The 21,542-nt window shown below is 30.8% G+C and overlaps 1 protein-coding gene across 2 annotated transcripts in view; it reads right to left on the bottom strand.

The window, feature by feature from the left end:
* Positions 1-21,542, bottom strand: part of LOC111629272 (sterol regulatory element-binding protein cleavage-activating protein-like) — a 74,029-nt gene that overhangs the window by 34,184 nt on the left and 18,303 nt on the right. For both annotated transcript variants that reach the window (XM_023373153.1, XM_023373152.1), the window contains exons 2-5: positions 20,771-20,929; positions 20,558-20,681; positions 7,448-7,605; positions 7,142-7,270 (exon numbers count right to left, since the gene is read on the bottom strand). In XM_023373153.1, coding sequence (XP_023228921.1) covers positions 7,142-7,270; positions 7,448-7,605; positions 20,558-20,681; positions 20,771-20,922 — 563 coding nt within the window. In that variant the 5' untranslated portion in view covers positions 20,923-20,929. The remainder of the gene's footprint in view (positions 1-7,141; positions 7,271-7,447; positions 7,606-20,557; positions 20,682-20,770; positions 20,930-21,542) is intronic.

Raw genomic sequence — 21,542 nt, 5'->3', positions numbered from 1 at the left:
TTCAGTAAAGTTCATTTAAACATTTTTAGATAGGTGTTATTAAACTTTTTTTTAACCATAGGTAAGTAATCATTCATAAAAATGACAAACTAAATATAGCAGTATCTCAATATTCTAACTGTTTCCAACTCTAACAATTCAATTTTCAAACAAATTCTGGAAGAAAAAAAAAATTGCTTGGTGTTCAACTAAACAAATGCAACCTGCTAAAACAAATTTTTGATTAATAACATCTTTAGTTTGTCATTCATAAAAGTTTTTTATGATAAAAATGATGCTGGTACAGTGGAACCTCGGTATACGTCTGCTTTAGAATACGTCAAATTCGGAATACGTCCTGTTTAGACTAAATAAATTTTGCTCGGTATACGACTTAATTCAATTACTGTATACGCTCCCATCTATGAACAAGTTGCACTATCGGTATACTACACCAGACTAGACGTTCGCGGTGCCACAGTTTATAACTTTGTTAAATTTCTTCTGATTTTAATTTGTAAGTAAAATTTTATTATTTTTATTAACCAAGAATTGCAAAAAGGCAACAGAAAAATAAAAAAATGACTAGAATCACAATGGAACTGAAAAAACAGATTGTTGAGAAATATGAAGGTGGCACGCGTTTTCGAGAGTTAACTGTTGCCTACCATATTCCGAGAACGACGATATCGACAATCGCGAAAAATAAAGACATTATTAAATCTACTAACGTTGCAAAGGGGTTAAATCAATTTCTAAACAGAGATCGAAGACATTAGATCATGTTGAGAAATTGCTTTTGCTTTGGATAACTGAAAAACAGTGTGCTGGAGACAGCGTATCAGAAGCAATTATTTGCGAGAAAGCTAAAAAGATACATGCTGATCTCATGAAAAATCAAGCAGGAACTAGCCAGGAAAGCGAGGTGTTTAAAGCCAGCCATTTTTTTTACATGAGAACGGATTAATCATTTTTACATTACTTCTTATGGAAAAGCTTGGTTCGGTATACGTCCTATTCGGTATAAGTCCGAACATCGGGAACGGATTAAGGTCGTATACCGAGGTTCCACTGTATTTCTGATCAAGATCAACAAAAAAGCTCAGATGACAATATTTGTAAAAAGAAAAACCCTCATTTAACTAAAATTAATATTAATGAGTAATACAGTACTTTTTGTAATTGTTACTTAATTATTGATTGCTTTAATAAACATATTTCTCTTAGTAACTAACAATGATATACTTTTGTTAACTTTTGGAATCCAATCCTATGTTTTGTGCTACTTCTTTGTTTCATATAGCACAGATTTGCATAACATGGCACTCTTTTGGAACTACTATATTATACAAGAGTTACCCATAATTCTTACAGCAGACACATACAAGTATTTTCAATCTCTTCAAATTTATAAAACTTGAAAAAAATTACAACAAAACACTTTCTAAATCTAACAAGTTGTTTTATTCATTGATATATTGCAAGATAAAACAGTAATTTTAAACAATGCACAGTTCTACTTAATAGCATATAGTTATAGTTAATATTTTATCTTGGAATTTTATAAACAAACAAAACTTGTTAGTCTTAAGAGTGTTCTGATTTTCTTTGCTAAAATAAACTATATTTTTCTATGCATTTGAAGCTAGAACTATTTATAATGACTAAGACAAAACCTTTCTCACTTTGTTTCTAGCCATTTAAACACTGAGTACAAATGTTTTCGGCCTTCTTAAAAGGCCTTCCTCGGGTACACCGTGGTCTGTTGGAATGTCGGTTGGTAGATATTCAAACAGTGTCACTGTTTACATAGGTTTTGTCTTACCAGTGACGTCATTGTTGTTGATAAGTTTAGACGATACTGAGGGCATTAAATTTTCTTTTGATATAAAATTTAAGGTGTGCGGACGACTATTGTTGGGATAATTGCTAAAGTTGAAGAAAATAAAATTGGAAAATACAATTAAAAGTAAAGAAGTTGCACTAGAGACTGTGACAGGCTTGCTGAGTGTGGATTGGCCTACTTAGATAGGGGGTTACCGGGGAGTGACATCATAGTTGATACCAAAGTATACACAATGTCGACGTCATCTATACTTCAGTATCAACTATGACATCAACTCTAGTGCATCTTCTTTACTTAGCATGTGTATTTTCCAATTTTATTTAACTTTAGCAATTATCCCATCAATAGTCGTCCGCACACCTTAAATTTTATATCAAAAGAAAATTTAACACCCTCAGAATAATCTAAACCTTATCAACAACAATGATGTCACTGGTAAGACAAAACCTATGTAAACAGTGACACCATTTGAATATCTACCAACCAACGTTCCAACAGACCACAGTGTACCTGAGAAAAGCCTTTTAAGAAGGCCAAAAACATTTGTACTCAGTGTTTAAATGGCTACAAATGAAGTGAGAAAGGTTTTGTCTTAGTCATTTTAAACTATATTTGTTATCTGTGAATGATGATGCTTCTATTGTAAGAATTATTGTTCACGTAGTGGTGAGAAAAGAAAATAAGGTTTCATTAGCTGTTAACTCTTCATACAACTGTAAATTGCCTATCCTGAATGTTTCTCATTTTAATTGATAAAAAAATGTATATATTAATTTACAAAACAACTAACTCAGTGACCTAAAACCAGCAATAAGAACACTCATTTTAAAACATCAAATGTTTTCTTTCATCTTGAATGGACATTACCAAGCTAATGTTCAAAAATATAACATCATATTTTGGAAACAATAGGTTTGAATATGTAACTTAATTACTAGCTGATTGATGGAGATGGTTCTACCATAACAGTCATGGAAGTATCAAGGTTAAGTGAGAGGAGATCTCTATCCTTGGAGATATACAAAGCAGCTTTGAGAGAAGTGGCCATCAATTACAATGATGATAATACTTCCCCAACATAGTGGAAAATGTGCTTCCACAATAAGCACAATCAACTAAACCTTTAAAATTTTCGTCACCAGAAATTAATGTCAAATTTATGAACATTTTCGATCTTAACCAAGATCTGCATCAGGTCACCAATGATACTCCAAATTGGAATGCACAGAACACAACTTTTCAAAAANTAATTAATTTTGTAGAAACTACTTAACAAAAATACTTCTCAATGACTGGAATTAAATACTGAGTACAATCAACTAAACCTTTAACTTCCAGTAACAAAAATTTTAATGTCAAATTGACGAATATTTTTCACCTTAACCAAGATCTGCATCAGGTCACCAATGATACTCCAAATTGGAATGCACAGAACACAACTTTTCAAAAATATTTTTTAAATAATTGGAACAAAAACATAACTACGTAAAGCAACAAATAAGATTACAAATGTAAATAATTGGTGGTAATTTTAAAAAGTATAAAATTATAACAAATATAAGACATAAAATATTACAAAATAATAATAATTACTTAATGTTGGTAATTCCTAGTTTTTCATAAAAGCATTACCATGCATATGAGACACTTTTTCTATCTGTAAAGTTAATACAATTATTAGTCAGGTTGTCCTTGTATATTTCTGAGACTTCTAGAGCTCTGATGAGGTCGGTTTGAAATGATTGTTTAATTAATTAATGTGGCCTTCTGGAGATTGGCTTGCTTGTCGATCTCAGTGGCGTAAATGACATAGTTTACGGCATGGGTATAGATGGGACATGATACATAATTTAGCTTGTGCCAACTCCAACCAACACTTCTTACCAGGGCTGTGGAGTCGCGTAAAAATCTCTGACTTTTCCTTACCATCTGACTCCGACTCTGACGAGGGGCGGACTTGTTACTGAAAGAGACCCGGAAATTCTGATGTCATCACGTGACCTCAAAATAAAATATTCAATAAATAGCGTTCTAATAAAGACAGAACATAGAAACTTTCTATTCCAAAGCTAAAAGACTTCTCTAAGTAATATATAAATATGTATTCGATAATTTTTACTTTTCCGGCTGTTATATATAACAGAGGAAAAGTGTAGAAAAAATGACCCCTCCCAAATTTTTACATTTTTGGACTCAGGACACCTTAAAATTTCGTGATATGCAAAAGATTCGAGGTTTTTTCTATATGTGTGGATGTTATACTGTGTATGTGGGGCATGATTTGTTCACCCCGTTTGAAGCCTAATAATTTCTGTGGTCTGAGTGGTTAAAATCGGAGTCAGATGGTTTAACACAGGAGTTAGTTATTAAGCGTCAAAGTGGTTGAACTAAATCATGTCCCCATGCACATTCTAACATCTTAGGTGAGAACATCTTAACGTGTTTTACTGTACAGTGATACCTCGACTTACACTACCCTGACTTACGCGATTTTCAAATCTTGTCGATTCGTCTTTTGTTTGAGCGCCATGCACTCTTGATTACTCACTCCCCCCACACTATTGTTCGGCTTACATGTTCAAACGTGTCACACGGAATCGACACATAACTACAATTTATTTTGTGTTATTTATTTCTGTGTTTGTTATATCTACGGAGACTTGAGAGACTCTATATGGTGATTTCTTGTAACCATGAACGAATCAAATGACGAGATAAGATTAACGAGAACATTTATTAGCTTACATACATCCGACTTGGATTTTACACAAATTGCGAAATTATACCCCGACTTATGCGGTTATTGCTCGGTCCCACCTATCGCATAAGTTCAGGGTATTACTGCACTATTATAAAATGCCAAAAAAGCTTACTTTGAGGGTAGAGACAAATTTTATTTTTTTTTATAAATTTTGAATGCTAATAATGAGTAAAATATTCATTAAGAGATATGACAAATGACCACTTTTATGTCTTCACCCTTTTGATCTTTAATTCAGAACCAGAATTTAACAGTATTACTGCCCCTTTATACTCAAGCTACAGTGCCATATTTCATTTCTTAAACTTTACCCATTCTCAGATATTGTTTAATATCTCAGAACAGAAAATAAAGAAATTAAACAAATTACATGCCAACACACACGTGCAAATTTTTCCCCTTTTATTGACTTTTTTTTGAGGGGTTTGGGAGGTGCAGAGTGATAGAGTATGACCAACATTTACATACCTTATACAAAGAAATTGCTGACAATACAGGTACCAAGTTGGCATACAAGAGAGTTCCCATGAGTACACAACAGAAAGGACAAGGCAAATAAACATAGGGTCCCAGGGATGTACAGTGTTCCTGTCAGAGACAAGAGTCCAAAGAGATATGGTATACATTGGGTCCACTAAGCGCTCCATACACAAAAGATTGCAAGAACATCATTATGAAACTTTGAATAAAAGACATACCACTGCCCTTACACCACTGCATTTACACCGAGACAAATGTGCAGGCCAATCTCCAGAAGGCCACATTAATTAAGCAATCATTTCAAACTGACCACATTAGGATTCTAGAAGCCTTGGAAATATACAAGGGTGACCTGACTGGCAATTGTATTAACTTTAAAGATGGAAAAAGCATCTCATATGCATGGCAATGCTTTTATGAAAAACTAGGAATTACAGACAAACCAATTATTATTATTTTGTAATACAGTAGAGCAGTGGTTTCCAACCTTTTTTCATTAGCGTACCCCGTGACATGTCATATCTCTAGATTGTACCCCTCATTTAAGAAATTTAGTGAGTAACCGTATTGTTAATTTTACATATTGTAACTTTAAATTAAAGAAAAAAAACCTAAAAGAAAAAATTGTATAATAAAGTTGTGATTGTTGCAAGGAACATTTTTTATCTAATAATTTTTTAATACTATTAGTTTGTGATATATGATATATTATTTTTTCTGCCATAATAACTAACTTTTTTCTGTACCCCTAAACAACCTATCGCATACCCCTAAGGGTACGCATACCACAGGTTGGGAATCACTGCAGTAGAGTATCGATTATGCGACCCCCGTTTAACAGTCACATCGGTTAACCGACCGTTCTAGTCGGCAAATTTCAAATGTCTGCTAGTGATGTGGCGCTACAATATTTGGCTATGTCTTGGCTACTTTAATATAATTTTTGTTAAATTTTTGCATGTTTTAGCTGGCAACACTGGCTCGACCATGAAAGGGAGGCCAGTATTTAAACGAGACTTAATTTTCTAATTATGAGTGGTTGTTTGTTTTGTGAGCAATAAAATAATTTAAAAAAAAATTTTTAATGATACAATAGCGATGATTATTATTTTAAAAAAAAAATTGTTAGGCTTAACATCGATGAAAATTCAACGCGAAGTAGGTTAATGATATACTAATATACTATACTAATAATGTATTTTTTTCATTATTTTCGGTTATCTGATTTTTCAGTTATCCGACCAACCTGAGTCCCCAATTGAGTTGGATAATCAATGCTCAACTGTATCTTATGTTTTATTTTTATCTGTTATAATTTTACACTTTTTAAAATTACCACTGATTATTTACATTTATAATTTTTTTGGTTGTTTTACATTATATTTTTGTTCCAATTATTTAAAAAACTATTTTTGAAAAGTTGTGTTCTCTGCATTCCAATTTCAAATATTGTTGGTAACCCGATGCAGCTCTTGGTTAAGATGGAAAACAGTTCTCAATTTAACATTAAAATTTTCATCGCTGGAATTTAAAGGTTTAGGTTGATTGGAATTAAATACTGGGCATAATCATTGAAAAGTAGTATTTTTTGATATGCCTCCACCCACTTAAACCTTGATATTTCCATTACTTTTATACTAGAACTATCTCCACCAATCAGCAAGCAGCTACATATTCAAATCTGGTGATTTCAAAATGTACAGTTCTATTTTCAAACATTAGCCTGACAATATTCATTCAAGACAAGAAAATATTTGCTGTTCCAAAGTGAGTGTTCTTATTGCTAGTTTTAGGTTATTTAGTTACTTGTCTTCTGAATTTAACTAGTATTGAGTAGAAGTCCATTCAAATAGTAATTTCATTTGTTTTAATTGATTGAAGTTATGATAAGCCATTCAAAATTGCTTTAACTACAACATAAATGAAATATTTCATATCATGTCAAACATTATTTAAAAATTCTAAATTTTATATAATATAAGCACAAAATACTAAATCTAATTAAATTGGTTTCTCCTAAAATTTTATATCTTGATATCTTAGTAAATTAATAATAAATCTATTTTAACATTTACCTATTGATATCTTGCATCCATATATGTGCAGGAGAAACAATTAGACAACTATACTGTGGTAGTCCTTGGAAACTCTTGTCAACTGGTTCTGACACTTGTAAACAAATATCAGAAAGTGATGTTTGCTTTCTAATATAAAAATATTGAATTATTTTAAGTGAATACATCTATTAATCAACATGCATCATATAATAATACAAAAAATATAATATTCTAAAACAATTATTTCCAATTTAATGAATTAGGTTAAAAATATTACATTGATGACTTATGAATATGATAAATTGTTTAACATAAGTCAATTACCCATTATCAGTTTGATGATTTCTAATCATCTCTAGAACATGAAAACCTTCCGCTAATGGTCCTCTGAATGCATCAGTTAATATAAGCCCTGGTTTCCAAGGTGTCACAATACTTTTTATAACAATTTGCTGCACAAAACCTACAGGAGATCCTTGAAACTAGAACAGTCAAAAGTTTCAATGAATGTTTTGAACATTATATTTATTTCTAAATTATTCATATATTGAAAGAGAAAAATAACTTTCAAAATTTTTGATTATTAATCAATATTAAATAATTTTTACTTATTCTTTTAAGTTTTACTATTGTATTGTAAAAGTATGGTTAGTGTAACATTTTGAGATACAACACTAAAATGCTGTAAAAATTTCTACATCATATTTAATTAAATATAACTGAAAGAAAAACTCTGGCTTTCAATGTTGAACAAATTTATATTGAAACAAAAACATTTAAAACTACACAAGAACTTTTGACAGCTTTTATTTCTGTCAACTTCAAATAAAAATGTTTGAACATTAAACAGTACTTTATAAAATTCAAATAGCTGAGATTGAACACAAATTGAATTTTTAGATTTAAATAAGTTATAAATAAAGTAGCATCAAAGTAGAACACTTAAACAGAAATACAGCAAGTCCTCACTTAACATTGTTTCATTATAACATTGCTGAGAAAAAATATATTCATAATCATTTATAATTATTGTTGTTGAATTTTCTTTTATAAACAGTAAAGTTGATTCTATGAGGTGGGAAATAAATGTTGATTAAACATGATCCAATTAGAATAACACTAATTGAATTATATCTGATTTATATCAATTAGCCTATGGTAAAATTGTTTCACTTAATATTGCAATTTCCATGAACCTATCAATGATGTAAATGAAAACTTGCTGTAGACTGTAAGTTAATAAAATACCAACAAAATTTAAATTAAGTAAGCATTTATACATGTAGTAGTTTAGCCACTACCTGCCATGCATTACTTCCATACTAAAATGCTGTAAACCATACCACAATATAATAAGTATCAACTAATTAACCTGTAGAGGGAAATCCAAAGTTGAATGATTGCAAGGATACTTGCTGTTAATAAATATTGTCTCTTATATATAAACATTAATTAGTATATTGATGAAGGACCATGTCTCAGCCCAAACCACCTCAAATGTTGAGATCAAACTACCCTAACCCACTCAGTGGTTGCCTATCCTGCATTATATGCCTTCTACGTTTCTTAAGGCAGCATTCTGGCTGTGGCCACAATATAGTGCATAATAATATTGGCAGCAATATCTTGGCCCATCATGACACATTACTCACATAAAATTATTTGACATTCACCATGCTCTATTTTTAAATAAGTCTTTAAATTAATTTAAAAATGCCACCAACAATAAACAGACAGTAATAACACTTATCAATAAAAAAATATCACATGAATATCAAAAGCATTTTGTTATTATTATTATTACAGTCAAACCTGTCTCTAACGGAACCTGTATATAGTGAAAACCTGTCATTAATGGAAAATTTCTTTGGCCCCTTGAAATTTTTGCAAAAATTAATGTAAATTAACCTGTATATAGCAGAATCTGTCTAACACAGAAACAGAAAGGAAAATCAGGCTGTACAATGGAAAAATTGGTATCTTTATCGGTAAATTGATTTAACACAAATTTAACTAGTTTACGAGCCTAGCATGTATAAATCATAAAAAAAGTAAAAAAATACACATACACAATACAGAATAGCAAAATACAACTACTGTATTACAGTAATTTTATTGGAATTTGAATGAAAGTTTTTATTAACAGCTGTTTTTACTTAGCATAAATATGTGATGTAACTAAAGTTGTGAAGTTTAACACATTATTTCTGATGTGAAATTGTATTCTTTGTTTTGAAGCTTATTTTAATTAAACTTTTTTACAACACATTTTATTTGAATAAAATCAAGTTGAAATGTCTGCAAATAAAATGCACATTGGGCATATTATGCATGCTTTTTAAGTTTTGTAAAAGATATCATGCTATACAAACAGTAAAAAATAATCATACTGTGTATGGGAAAGATGCTTCTAAACTCCAAATGTGTCAAATGTGGTCTTAAAAGTTTCATTTGGAAAATTTTGAACTAAAGGATACAAAACGTATGTGCTCCAAAAGCTGTTGAAGAGAAATTGGGGAAGAAATTGTTAAAGATTGACAAATAACAACTTGTGAATTTGCAACAAATCTTAGTGTGTTACAAACATGTATTATTGAAACCCTTCATCCACTTGAAATGATTGTAAAACATGTTGATGATTGTGTTCTACAAGCAGGGTTTCTTTTTCCACTTATGAATAATATGAACTGAATTGAGTACAATTTTCTCTGACAAAGGTAGGCAGCTGTAAAGTTTTATTTTATTTTTAAACTGGTTACTGATTTTTATCTTTGAGAACTTTTTTATGGATGAATGTAAAAAATTAAAGTTAAAATAAAAATATTTGTTATTAACTGAAAATTTGTTCGAGTGAGTGATGATTGCTCAATTGAGTACCAATGTTTCACTGTATTTGATTAATGCAATTTTGATATATATGGTACCCATCGAGAAATTTATTAATCGCATTAATGAAGGGATACCTATAGTAGGTAACATGTATATAGCAGAAACCTGCCTATTACAGAAGAGTTCCTTGGGGTTATGTTATAGACAGGTTTTACTGTATTGTCATGCTCAGCTGATACTGGTGCCAAGTGTTATGTCAGACTAAAGTCAAAGCATAGCTACCCAAACAAGTGTAACATTAAGTTGTGTTATTGGTATGTGTGTCAACATCTAGAAACTTCTCAACAATATGAAATGTGTTCAATATTGTGGCTTTCTGTAGTGCTGTGTATGTTTTTATTAAGGTTTAATGTTTCTAGACTTTGTGTAGTGTATATGGTTAACACCAGTAGCAGAGAGGACAACAAGTACCATAAATACCTTATCCATCCTCCATATCTGTCTTATTTCTTGAGCAAGTGAAATGGACTTGTTTTTTCAGTGTGAGCATTTCTTTTTATGTTATGAATGTTTGGAACAGAGATGTCTATTATACACTCTTTGTCAGTAAAGTTCCAGGACAATTTTTTTATTTCTGTATATGCAATAAAAAAAAAATAGTAAATTATTGTTTTAATGTCACCTGGTATGTGTTCTTACTCAATGTGTTTTTGGAAATGTTTTTGCACAAATTCAGTAGATGGCAGGGCTGTGCTTTTAACAACACACTGTTCACATCGTTACAGCAATAGTTAGAGTGACACAATGGATGCTGATTGTGAGCAAAGAGTGAACTTAAGTTCTGTGGTGAGCTCGGAAAAATCCCTACTGAAATGTGGAACATAATTAAGCAGACGCAAGGTCTTTTTAAAAAAATATTTTAAGTTTAAGCTTATTATCCCTTTTAGTGTTTTAATAACTTAACTGAATGGTTAAATAAGCTACTGAGAAATGCTATCCTGAATGATTCATCAATTTACACCTAAAGGATTTTTAAAAATTGTAATATTTTGCCCATACACTTAATTTTTTTATTTTTTATCATAATCATACCACTGTTTACAATTGTTGTATTTTTTAAAACCTTTATGGCAAAAAAATTTAAAAAATTTTTCTGCCATAAAGATTACAAAAAAGCACATTTGAATGACATTTATGATAGTTGAATGATGTTTGAATGCACACTGTCTGGAATCCATCACCTCCCTTCACTATCATGTGACAATGTTTATTTTTAGTCATATGTGGTTCCAGCACTTTATAGAAAGCTTCTGATTAGTTCATTCAATAAATAAACATTAATTATTTTATCTAAATTAAAATTCTAGAGAGTTTATGAAAATACTGTTATAAAAACCCCATTTAAGTTGAACAGTTCAATGAATTTGAGTTAATCAGTTTCATTTAACATGTAAATCCCTACGCTAATGATCAGGAAAAGAAAATAAAGTAAATGTAACTTTGAGTCATCCCAGTTTGAGTTAATAATAATGCAGTGAAATCTATTTATTACTTTTAATTATAGTTGATATAAATTAATTTTGTTTAATTCTGATAAATAAAACAGACGTCAAAGCCAAACAATTGCCATAATGTATCGAGCTATTTTTCACTACTATTAAAAATTAGTTTAAGTGATTTGGTATTAGAGGTAGATGTAAATAGCCCAATACATTACAGTAATTGTTTGGCTTTGATTAATAACATCTGGTTTTGAAATATTTATATATATAAAACAGATATGTCAGGAATGTAATTGCAGTGAATTTTTTAGTTAGATTCACAAAATTTTGTAAACAACTACCAAGTGAAAAGCTTAAAACTTTTTAGGAAATATCTGAAGAAATTAACACTTGACAAAAAAATAAAATCTGGAGCTGGTGCCAAAAACTTTTAAAGAATACATAGCTCTAGGTTCCAGCTCCAACAAAAAATGGAATCTCTGACTAGCCCTGGCTCCAAAGCCCACAAACTTGACAAATCTTAAACTTTACCTTGAGCATGTCTAGCAGCTTTAAATTCTTGAACAGCTAGCTGCAAATTCTAAAAGTTTTTTTAAAAAAGCAATTTTCTAAAAAAGAAATATGAATATTTTTTCTTAAAATTGAAATCAAACGGAAGTTTTTAAAAAAGCAAATTTAAGGAAGGAAAAAAAAAGGCAAACTGTATTAGCTCAAAACAAATTGCATAAAAAGAAAATCAAATTTTTTCCCAGACTAAGATAAATCAAGAAATTGTGTAAAAAAATATCCATGTAAAAACAATTGGATGGAATGTGATAGAAATATCTAAACATTCTTGATTTTGTGATCCCTTTTTATTTCTTATTTAACAGATGATTTTATTTCTCACTACAATCAGTCCCAATAGTCGTCTGATACCTTGGTATCAAGAGACTATACAATTTTGGCATGAGTTTTTATTTATCTATTTATATAATCAGTAACAAATTAAATATAATTTTATCTGATAAAGGTAGGCAGCTGTAAAGTTTTATTTTATTTTTAAACTGGTTACTGATTTTTATCTTTGAGAACTTTTTTATGGATGAATGTAAAAAATTAAAGTTAAAATAAAAATATTTGTTATTAACTGAAAATTTGTTCGAGTGAGTGATGATTGCTCAATTGAGTACCAATGTTTCACTGTATTTGATTAATGCAATTTTGATATATATGGTACCCATCGAGAAATTTATTAATCGCATTAATGAAGGGATACCTATAGTAGGTAACATGTATATAGCAGAAACCTGCCTATTACAGAAGAGTTCCTTGGGGTTATGTTATAGACAGGTTTTACTGTATTGTCATGCTCAGCTGATACTGGTGCCAAGTGTTATGTCAGACTAAAGTCAAAGCATAGCTACCCAAACAAGTGTAACATTAAGTTGTGTTATTGGTATGTGTGTCAACATCTAGAAACTTCTCAACAATATGAAATGTGTTCAATATTGTGGCTTTCTGTAGTGCTGTGTATGTTTTTATTAAGGTTTAATGTTTCTAGACTTTGTGTAGTGTATATGGTTAACACCAGTAGCAGAGAGGACAACAAGTACCATAAATACCTTATCCATCCTCCATATCTGTCTTATTTCTTGAGCAAGTGAAATGGACTTGTTTTTTCAGTGTGAGCATTTCTTTTTATGTTATGAATGTTTGGAACAGAGATGTCTATTATACACTCTTTGTCAGTAAAGTTCCAGGACAATTTTTTTATTTCTGTATATGCAATAAAAAAAAAATAGTAAATTATTGTTTTAATGTCACCTGGTATGTGTTCTTACTCAATGTGTTTTTGGAAATGTTTTTGCACAAATTCAGTAGATGGCAGGGCTGTGCTTTTAACAACACACTGTTCACATCGTTACAGCAATAGTTAGAGTGACACAATGGATGCTGATTGTGAGCAAAGAGTGAACTTAAGTTCTGTGGTGAGCTCGGAAAAATCCCTACTGAAATGTGGAACATAATTAAGCAGACGCAAGGTCTTTTTAAAAAAATATTTTAAGTTTAAGCTTATTATCCCTTTTAGTGTTTTAATAACTTAACTGAATGGTTAAATAAGCTACTGAGAAATGCTATCCTGAATGATTCATCAATTTACACCTAAAGGATTTTTAAAAATTGTAATATTTTGCCCATACACTTAATTTTTTTATTTTTTATCATAATCATACCACTGTTTACAATTGTTGTATTTTTTAAAACCTTTATGGCAAAAAAATTTAAAAAATTTTTCTGCCATAAAGATTACAAAAAAGCACATTTGAATGACATTTATGATAGTTGAATGATGTTTGAATGCACACTGTCTGGAATCCAACACCTCCCTTCACTATCATGTGACAATGTTTATNATTGGAAGATTTCGTTCCACAAGATCAAATACAAATATTCAAATTTCAAAAAAAAAAAAAAAACTGACAATGGATTAAAAAGATAATATACTAGTAATGTATAAAAAATATATATAATAAAAACAAAGAATAAAATAAAAATAAACTCAGAAATACTACTAAATATAAGTATGAACTAATACAATAAAATTAACATGTAAATTATGAGTTTCTGGCAGTATTTTATAAGTAGTAGCCAAAAAAGAAAAAAACAGATTATGCAAGTATCATTTATAGTTTACTATACACATGCAAACCCATTATTATTACTTAGGAGAGACAGGCAGAACCCTAGGTAAAAGATTAAAAGAACATGATGCCTCTATATGTCTTAAACATAGACACTCACCATGGTACTATCACACAAAACAGACAGGTTGCACAATAGACAAAAACTTACATCAAGAAAACATGTTTATTATTCTTAGTACAGCAAAAATGCTGGGATGTCTTTGGCTGGAGATGTGAGGTCTGTATCATGGCCCAGGGTCATAATTTCAAACACCTTTGATTTTTGCTGTACTAAAAATAATAAACATGTTTTCTCACCCTGTTTGTGTCCTTCTTTTCTTGTGTTTTGTGTCGTCACTACCGCACCAGGAAAGCGTTTCCAACCATGCATTGCTATGTGATTTCCCATCGTCTAGGAGTATTTTATCTCTCCTGAAAGTTTGTAACCACTGTACTGATACACCCTATATATACTAATTGTGTGGCAGTCTTTATTTGATAGCCCCAGAGTAAAAACAATGGGACATACCATAAAAGCCATAACATATGTGATCATAAAGTTCATTTTTATTTTGTTATCAATTTTATATAATTTTGTGTTTTCTGTAATCTTGTATATTATTGAAAATTCAAAAAAAAAAAAACAAAAGAAAGAAACAGTGATTTCAAAAGACAACTATATCAATGAATGTTTTGTTCCAAACAGAATATCTCTAAAATTGTTTTTAATGAACCTGAAGAAGGCTTCTCAAGCAAACTGAAAATGTTTGTTTAGTGTTTTCTTGCTCTGTTCTTTGAAATTATCTTGACATATTCCATTGAAGGAAACAAAGAACACTTGACTCAAGATACAGAACAAAATGACACACAAGACTAAATAATATATATATACTAAATGAATGCAACTATAATTCAAAGAGGATTTTCCATGCAGTGGAAATAGTTTCACAATCTTTAAAATTAATATAACTCAACCTTCTTTCATAGAAGTAGATCTACATCTGTTCTATCCACTTAAAGAACGAGATAACCACTGTCTATTGGTGCTAAACAAGTTTTATTACTTACATATATATATTATTTTTTATAACATCAATAAGTAAATGTTTATATTCATTTTTTGTTGGTTTTATCTTCTAGTCTATTCCCATCTCCTTCAATATATCTGTTACTATTCAGTTGTTTTACTTTCCATATACGAGGTCTGTTCAAAAAAAATACATAGACTGACGTCATAAAACAAAATGTACTTTATGTAGAAGTTACATGTCTGGGTCCCACTTAAAGTGAAAATGAGTCAAATACTTAATTTGAATAATTAAAAAAAAATAAAAATAACAAAAAATGCTTACAAATTTTATTTCATTTAACATTTTAATCTAAAACAAGCAATTATTTATTGTGACATTATCACAATGTCAATGTCAAGCTGCAATTTTTAATCATATTTTTCATTTATTTCATTTAAAATATATGCTCTCCACCTAAATAAGTAGTGACTTACCCTGGTACATCATACTTTTCCTTTAACAATAGAGTCATGCCAGTCATCTATCTAAAACTTTTCAGAAGAAAATTTTTGAATTGAAATAACATGACTTTTGATTTGCATTGAAAGTTCATATATAGGCTTCCATATCTGGTCTCATCTTTCATCTATCTAACTCCATTTTTGTGATTAAGGAAGGACAGACAAACAACAGTGGAAATTTATAGGTCTACAATTTTTTCAAATTGTAAATACACTGCACTAACCTTATAATGCTTTGCAGCATTTTTAGAGACATTAGAGTTTTTAAAGTGGAATGCCAGGGCCTTTCAGTCAATTTGAAGGATGAAAAGCAACTTTTGAGGGCATGACAGACTATGTATGACCTGGCAATTATAACAGCCAATGCAGGAGCACATTGTTAGGAATTTAAAATTTTAAAAAGGAAATTTGTAAATAGAAGTATTCAAAATTAGAACACATCAGAAACTGAATGGAACACTAATCACACTAGAAAAGGGCAATCCTAAGGTGAACAAAAACGTTTGTGTTACATTCCAAAATAACTGCAAAGAATTAAAATTAGTGCTGTGGATTTATAATTAACTCTTTGTTTATTAGATGGATTTTATTTTTCAAACTGCAACAGAATCAGAAAAATAGCAATAATTCATATAAGTGAAAAAATAATAATAATTCATTATAACAGAAACAAGTAGCTTATTCCGTTTAATGAAAAATATTCTGTTGTTTAGCTGATGATCATTTTTCTATCTGAGGTTCAAAATTAGTGGCCTTTAATAAACACACATTATCTTTGCTGTTATCTCTGGTCAGCAATGTGGAAATTGTAGTTGCATGTTGTAATTGCTTAGTATTTTGTGTCAACTGTGTGTAGTTAATTTGTGTGCTGTGCACATAAAGTGTTATATAGCAAAAATTATTTTTAAAGTTCAGCTAAATAAAATGAAGTGAATGGCAAGTGTTAGGACCTATTCTAACAAAAACCATGATGAAATTCTTTTGGTTAGTTCAGAGTCACAGTAAAATTACTGCAACAGTGGAGAAACCACTGACAACCAACTCCAGCAAATTGGAATAATAGAATTTTGAAAGAGAGTAGCTGGCTACAATTTTATAGTTTATGGCTAGATTTTTGCCTTTGGGGAGGTCTTTTTAGGAAAGCTGGCCCCTATTCAGGTAATAACATATGGAAGAAACCCAAAAAACACCACATAGCCAGACCATTGGCCAGGCCAGAAATGCCAACTACTAGTACAGTAAGGTACTCCACTATCTACACTGGTAAGTGAGAAAAAGAGGAGCAATTAAGTAAAAGGGGTCAAGTGTTAAAGCAATAGCTATGGGGTAAACACTGGAGCCAGCCACCAGATACATAAAGTAAACTTATAGCTAATATTTAAAGCTAAGACAATTTATACTTTAAAATTTAAAATCTGAATTATAAAATAGGTGCCAGGATTAACCTATTTATCCTATTTTGTACAAGCTACATGTTTCCTACTGAGGTGCTGGCCAAAGGCTAGTGAGAACAAAGAGAACCTTGGCAATACCAGCTTAAGAAGAAAGAATGGTAGGATAATATGCAGAAGAACATAGAAAAATTGCAAGGTTAGGTGCAGCAGCCCCTAACGCCATATCCTCTCAGGTGCCCACAGGTGGTTTAAGGCCATGGAAAGTAAGATGAAAACACCCAGTGCCAACTGCAGACAGCAACCCAATAGCTGAACTGTTGTTGCCAATCATCCCAGGAAACCTAGCCTAATAATGAGGTACAGTACATAGCCACTACTCAACAAAAAAAAAAAAAAGTTGGTTGCAGCAGTCAAGGAGACCCACCTGGCATACTGCACCAGCCAGAAGGATTGCAGAACATGAACATCCAGTGCTTGAACCTCCATACCTGATGCATGTCCAGAAGCAAGAAGAGGACATTGGCACCTCACATACTTAAGAGGAAGAGATAGTAGAAGACAGAGAGAAGTAGTTCAATAGTTTCATTGCAATGCTGTTTAATTAAAGATAAGCATCAAAGCTTCTTTATTTGATAATGTTTTTAGGGACTTCTCTGTCCCATTATCAGATTTCATCACAGTTTTTGATCTGATAAAATGAAGAAGTCCGAAAAACATTTTATTCAATAAAGAAGCTTTGATGCTTATCTTTATATTGACAGCATTGCAATGAAACTATTTTAGAAACTGGAGGGAATGCCAGATATAAAAATCTTAAGCAACAAATTTTAATGAAAAAAAAACCTTTTTGATGTAAGTTTATGTTGTGATAAAAGAAGGGTGTGACAGTAGAGTAAAGTGAAAAAAACAACTGCTTGGTTTGAACACAGAGTTTAATCTAAGCTGTATATATTACACATACCAAAAACGACGGGGGATGAGATATGAATTACAAGAATGTAGTTATATAAACAAAATTCTAGACATCATATGGAATGTCCCTAGGAAAGTGTCATGATACTCACCAACAGTTTATTAAGTATTTGTTGATAGCATTTGTATTTCTCTTGATGTAACATGATGTAACATAATGTAATATGAAAATATTCTGAGTGGTATGTATACAATAATGAATAATTATTAAGAAAATTTATAGTTAACATGAATCAACCATTAAAACAATAACAATAAACTGCTTTTAGCAGTTTATTGTTATTTGGGTTAGCAAACAGCTTATTTAATCAGAAATATTTTCAGCCATGTCATTAGTCATATTCAGCTTTTATTTGATTTTATTTGTTTATTTTTATTTTATTTTTCCTAATTTAAATTTGTGTATTTGAAGTTTAAAACAGTTTTATAAAAAATATATACATTCCATGCCAAAAATTATTTAATTATTAGGGTTACTGTCTTTTGGCATTACAATTATTTTAATATTAAAAAATAGTTAAGTCAGTACTTTCAATGTTGCTTTAATGTCTTCCTCAAGCTATATAGAACATATTAAGAATACAGTTACAATTTAAATGAAATGTTAGCATAATCTAAAATAGAACACACATTTAAAATTTTAAGTCATAAAAAACAAACATAAATCAAAAAAGGTATAATGACATAGATAAACTTTCTTTTAAATTAACAACCTGCTCATATCTTATTATTACATCATATAGGATTTAACTACATCATTATACAGTAGACCCCCCTATAAAATGGGTTCATATAATGCAGATTCGTATATCGCGGCAAAAAAATTGCAACCGTATTCGTATAAAGACACTAAAAGAAACTCGTAAAATGCGGTAAAACATCATCGCCAACTTGTGTCATGACAGGATTGATGGAATCTAGACCAATAGCAGATATTGCACAAACCATTGAGTTTAAACGCGCAGCGGACCTACTAAAAACCATTTATTATTTAACATCCATAAAAATTATATTTATATTAATGATGTCTCCAAAGTTCAGCAAATTTTTCGCAGAAAAATAATTTATCAGGAAACATGCACTTGCTGTTCGATGCCCGCTCCATGATGAAAACAAGCTTAAGCAATGGCATCGTCAAATGATGCACACTTGGTAAGTAATCCTACAATTTTTGTTTATAGCATAGTTTATATAGATTATTCCCAAAAAATTATAAGTATTTTGGAAATGTTGAGTCAAATTAGTCTAGAATCGATTAATTTTATGGAAGAAAACTTTTCAAACAGCCATAGTCCGTAACTGCATACATGCCGGGCTGCGATTGGCTCATGTATTTAAGGGGGGTTGACTGTACTCTTTTTTATTTATGTTTGTTTTTAAAACTAATAATTTTAAATATATGTTATATTTTAAATTATGCTAACATTCATAACTATATTCTTAATATGTTTTATTTAGCATGAAAAGACACTAACTGTGTACTTTCAATGTTGCATTAACTATTTTTTAATATTAAAATAATTATAATGACAAAAGAGTGTGAGATAAGCAGTGGGCCACGGGTAAATTCCCAACTGACCACTTACTCTGCACAGGCTGGTAAAACCCGATCTTGGGGTCGCTGGATGGCTAGGAGGGCAAATTGAGTGGAGAGTGTGTCAGTAAGTCGGCAGGCGTCCTCAATTGACAGGAGACAGGTTAACAAAATAACAAAGCATTTATTGAATCAACAAATCTAAACTACAAGAGGCAAACTTACTAATAAGGTTAAATGCAGTTATATTAAAATATTTACAGAAATTGGCGACGAATTTCGTAGCTATGTCGCTGACCTAATTTCTAGTTCGAGAGAGAGCACTTTTACAAATTCTAACCCCTAAATACCTCTCAGGGAGAGTTGGCGCAATCGTCTATATGGAAGAGGTAGGAGTCCTCGGTGTCTTCTTGCCAATGTCCTCTCTCTGTAGCTGGATCAAGTCCGCTGTATGGAAATTCGGGAGTCGAGGTGGGCACTATCACAAAGTATAACTTCCTATGATGAATTGCCCTGAGCTTCCGGAGATTCGTGCTTTTATATCATTAGTGTGGGAAAACTGTCACGTGATTGACTTTTGTTGACGATGACGGTGCATTCTTCACACCTAACTGTAAATTTTCCCAGCTAGCTGTTATACAATCAGTGAAATCCGATCTAGTTCAAATTCTTTGGGTTTTCTCCAAAGACAATTAACAGAAAATTTTAATTTTAAAATGCCCGTAAAAATCCGCAAGCTCACAAGAGTATCATTTAAAACAATTTTATTCTTTTTATTCAGTAAGCTGAAGATGACCAAAGACATGGTTGAAAATGTTTCTGATTAAATAAACTGTTTGATAACTATAATAATAATAAACAACTGCTATAATTCTGGTTTTCTTATTTATGTAACAGGAAATATGTTCAAATAAAAATATAAAAACTGCTATTAACAAACAGTTGACAATGCATATGTAATTAGTATAATTTACATATAATTACTATGTGTAGATTGTCCACTCACCCACCGTGGTCCTTGATCTGGAAAATTATCCCCACCATTGATATTCATTGATGCAAAATTCTGTACAGGAGTAGAGTATTCTTGAGATGAACTTCCCAAAAGAGGAAGATAAATAACAGGATAACTTTATGATAAAATAAGAAAAACAAAACATTAGATAAATGTTTTATTGATATATTTATATGTTTCCTAAGTGAATAGTAATTTTCTTACCAGCATACAGCCAAAATTAAAATAGTTAAAAGCATAATTGCATAAGGATGACTAGCACAAAACACACCATGACGATAATATATCTGCGCTACCCTGTCAGGTACACTGACAGGTAATGTACGAACACGCATTCCTGTATTTTCTCTTGACATACTGCCTCTGAAAAATAAAAAGCTTATCACTATCACTATAATTACATTATTACTTTTAAACCAGAAGTTACAATTTCAATTTTAAAACACTTCAAAACCACTAGGGATTTAAGAAAATGCTCTGAACATGTTTAATTAAAATATCTTCCATGCCTATTTATGGGTTATGATAAAAATGAAGGCTTTATGTAAAATACACAGTCCCATATAGCCTGATTATTCCATCTTTTAAATTTTAAATATTTGGTACTGCCCAGCATTCCATTTTAGAACATTCTACTGGAGAATTACTGACAGACCTGAGGAAGGCTTATAAAGAAAGTCAAAAACATTTGTCAACAAGAATATTTCTGCTAGAAAGTACTAAAAGATATAATTATTTTATGTTTGAACTTGGTTCCAGCTGTGCTACCTTTAAATTGATATAAGGCAATCCTGACCAAGTTATACAAAAAGAATGCTGCTAGCCTTAACAAGAACAAGATAGACTTTCTACTGGAATGAAGACTCAACAAAGTGTTCCCCATGTCCATTTATAAGATACAATTACCAAAAGTATGTGAATTTATACTACCTAAACTAAGACTTAAGATCTACCAGATAGAACTGTATGGAGGAAT

The sequence above is a fragment of the Centruroides sculpturatus genome, unplaced genomic scaffold (genome assembly GCF_000671375.1).
Source record: "Centruroides sculpturatus isolate CEXI.00-Female unplaced genomic scaffold, Cexi_2.0 scaffold514, whole genome shotgun sequence".
Lineage (NCBI taxonomy): Eukaryota > Metazoa > Arthropoda > Arachnida > Scorpiones > Buthidae > Centruroides > Centruroides sculpturatus.
Note: the sequence above shows the minus strand (reverse complement) of the source record. Positions and strands in the feature narration are given on the sequence as shown.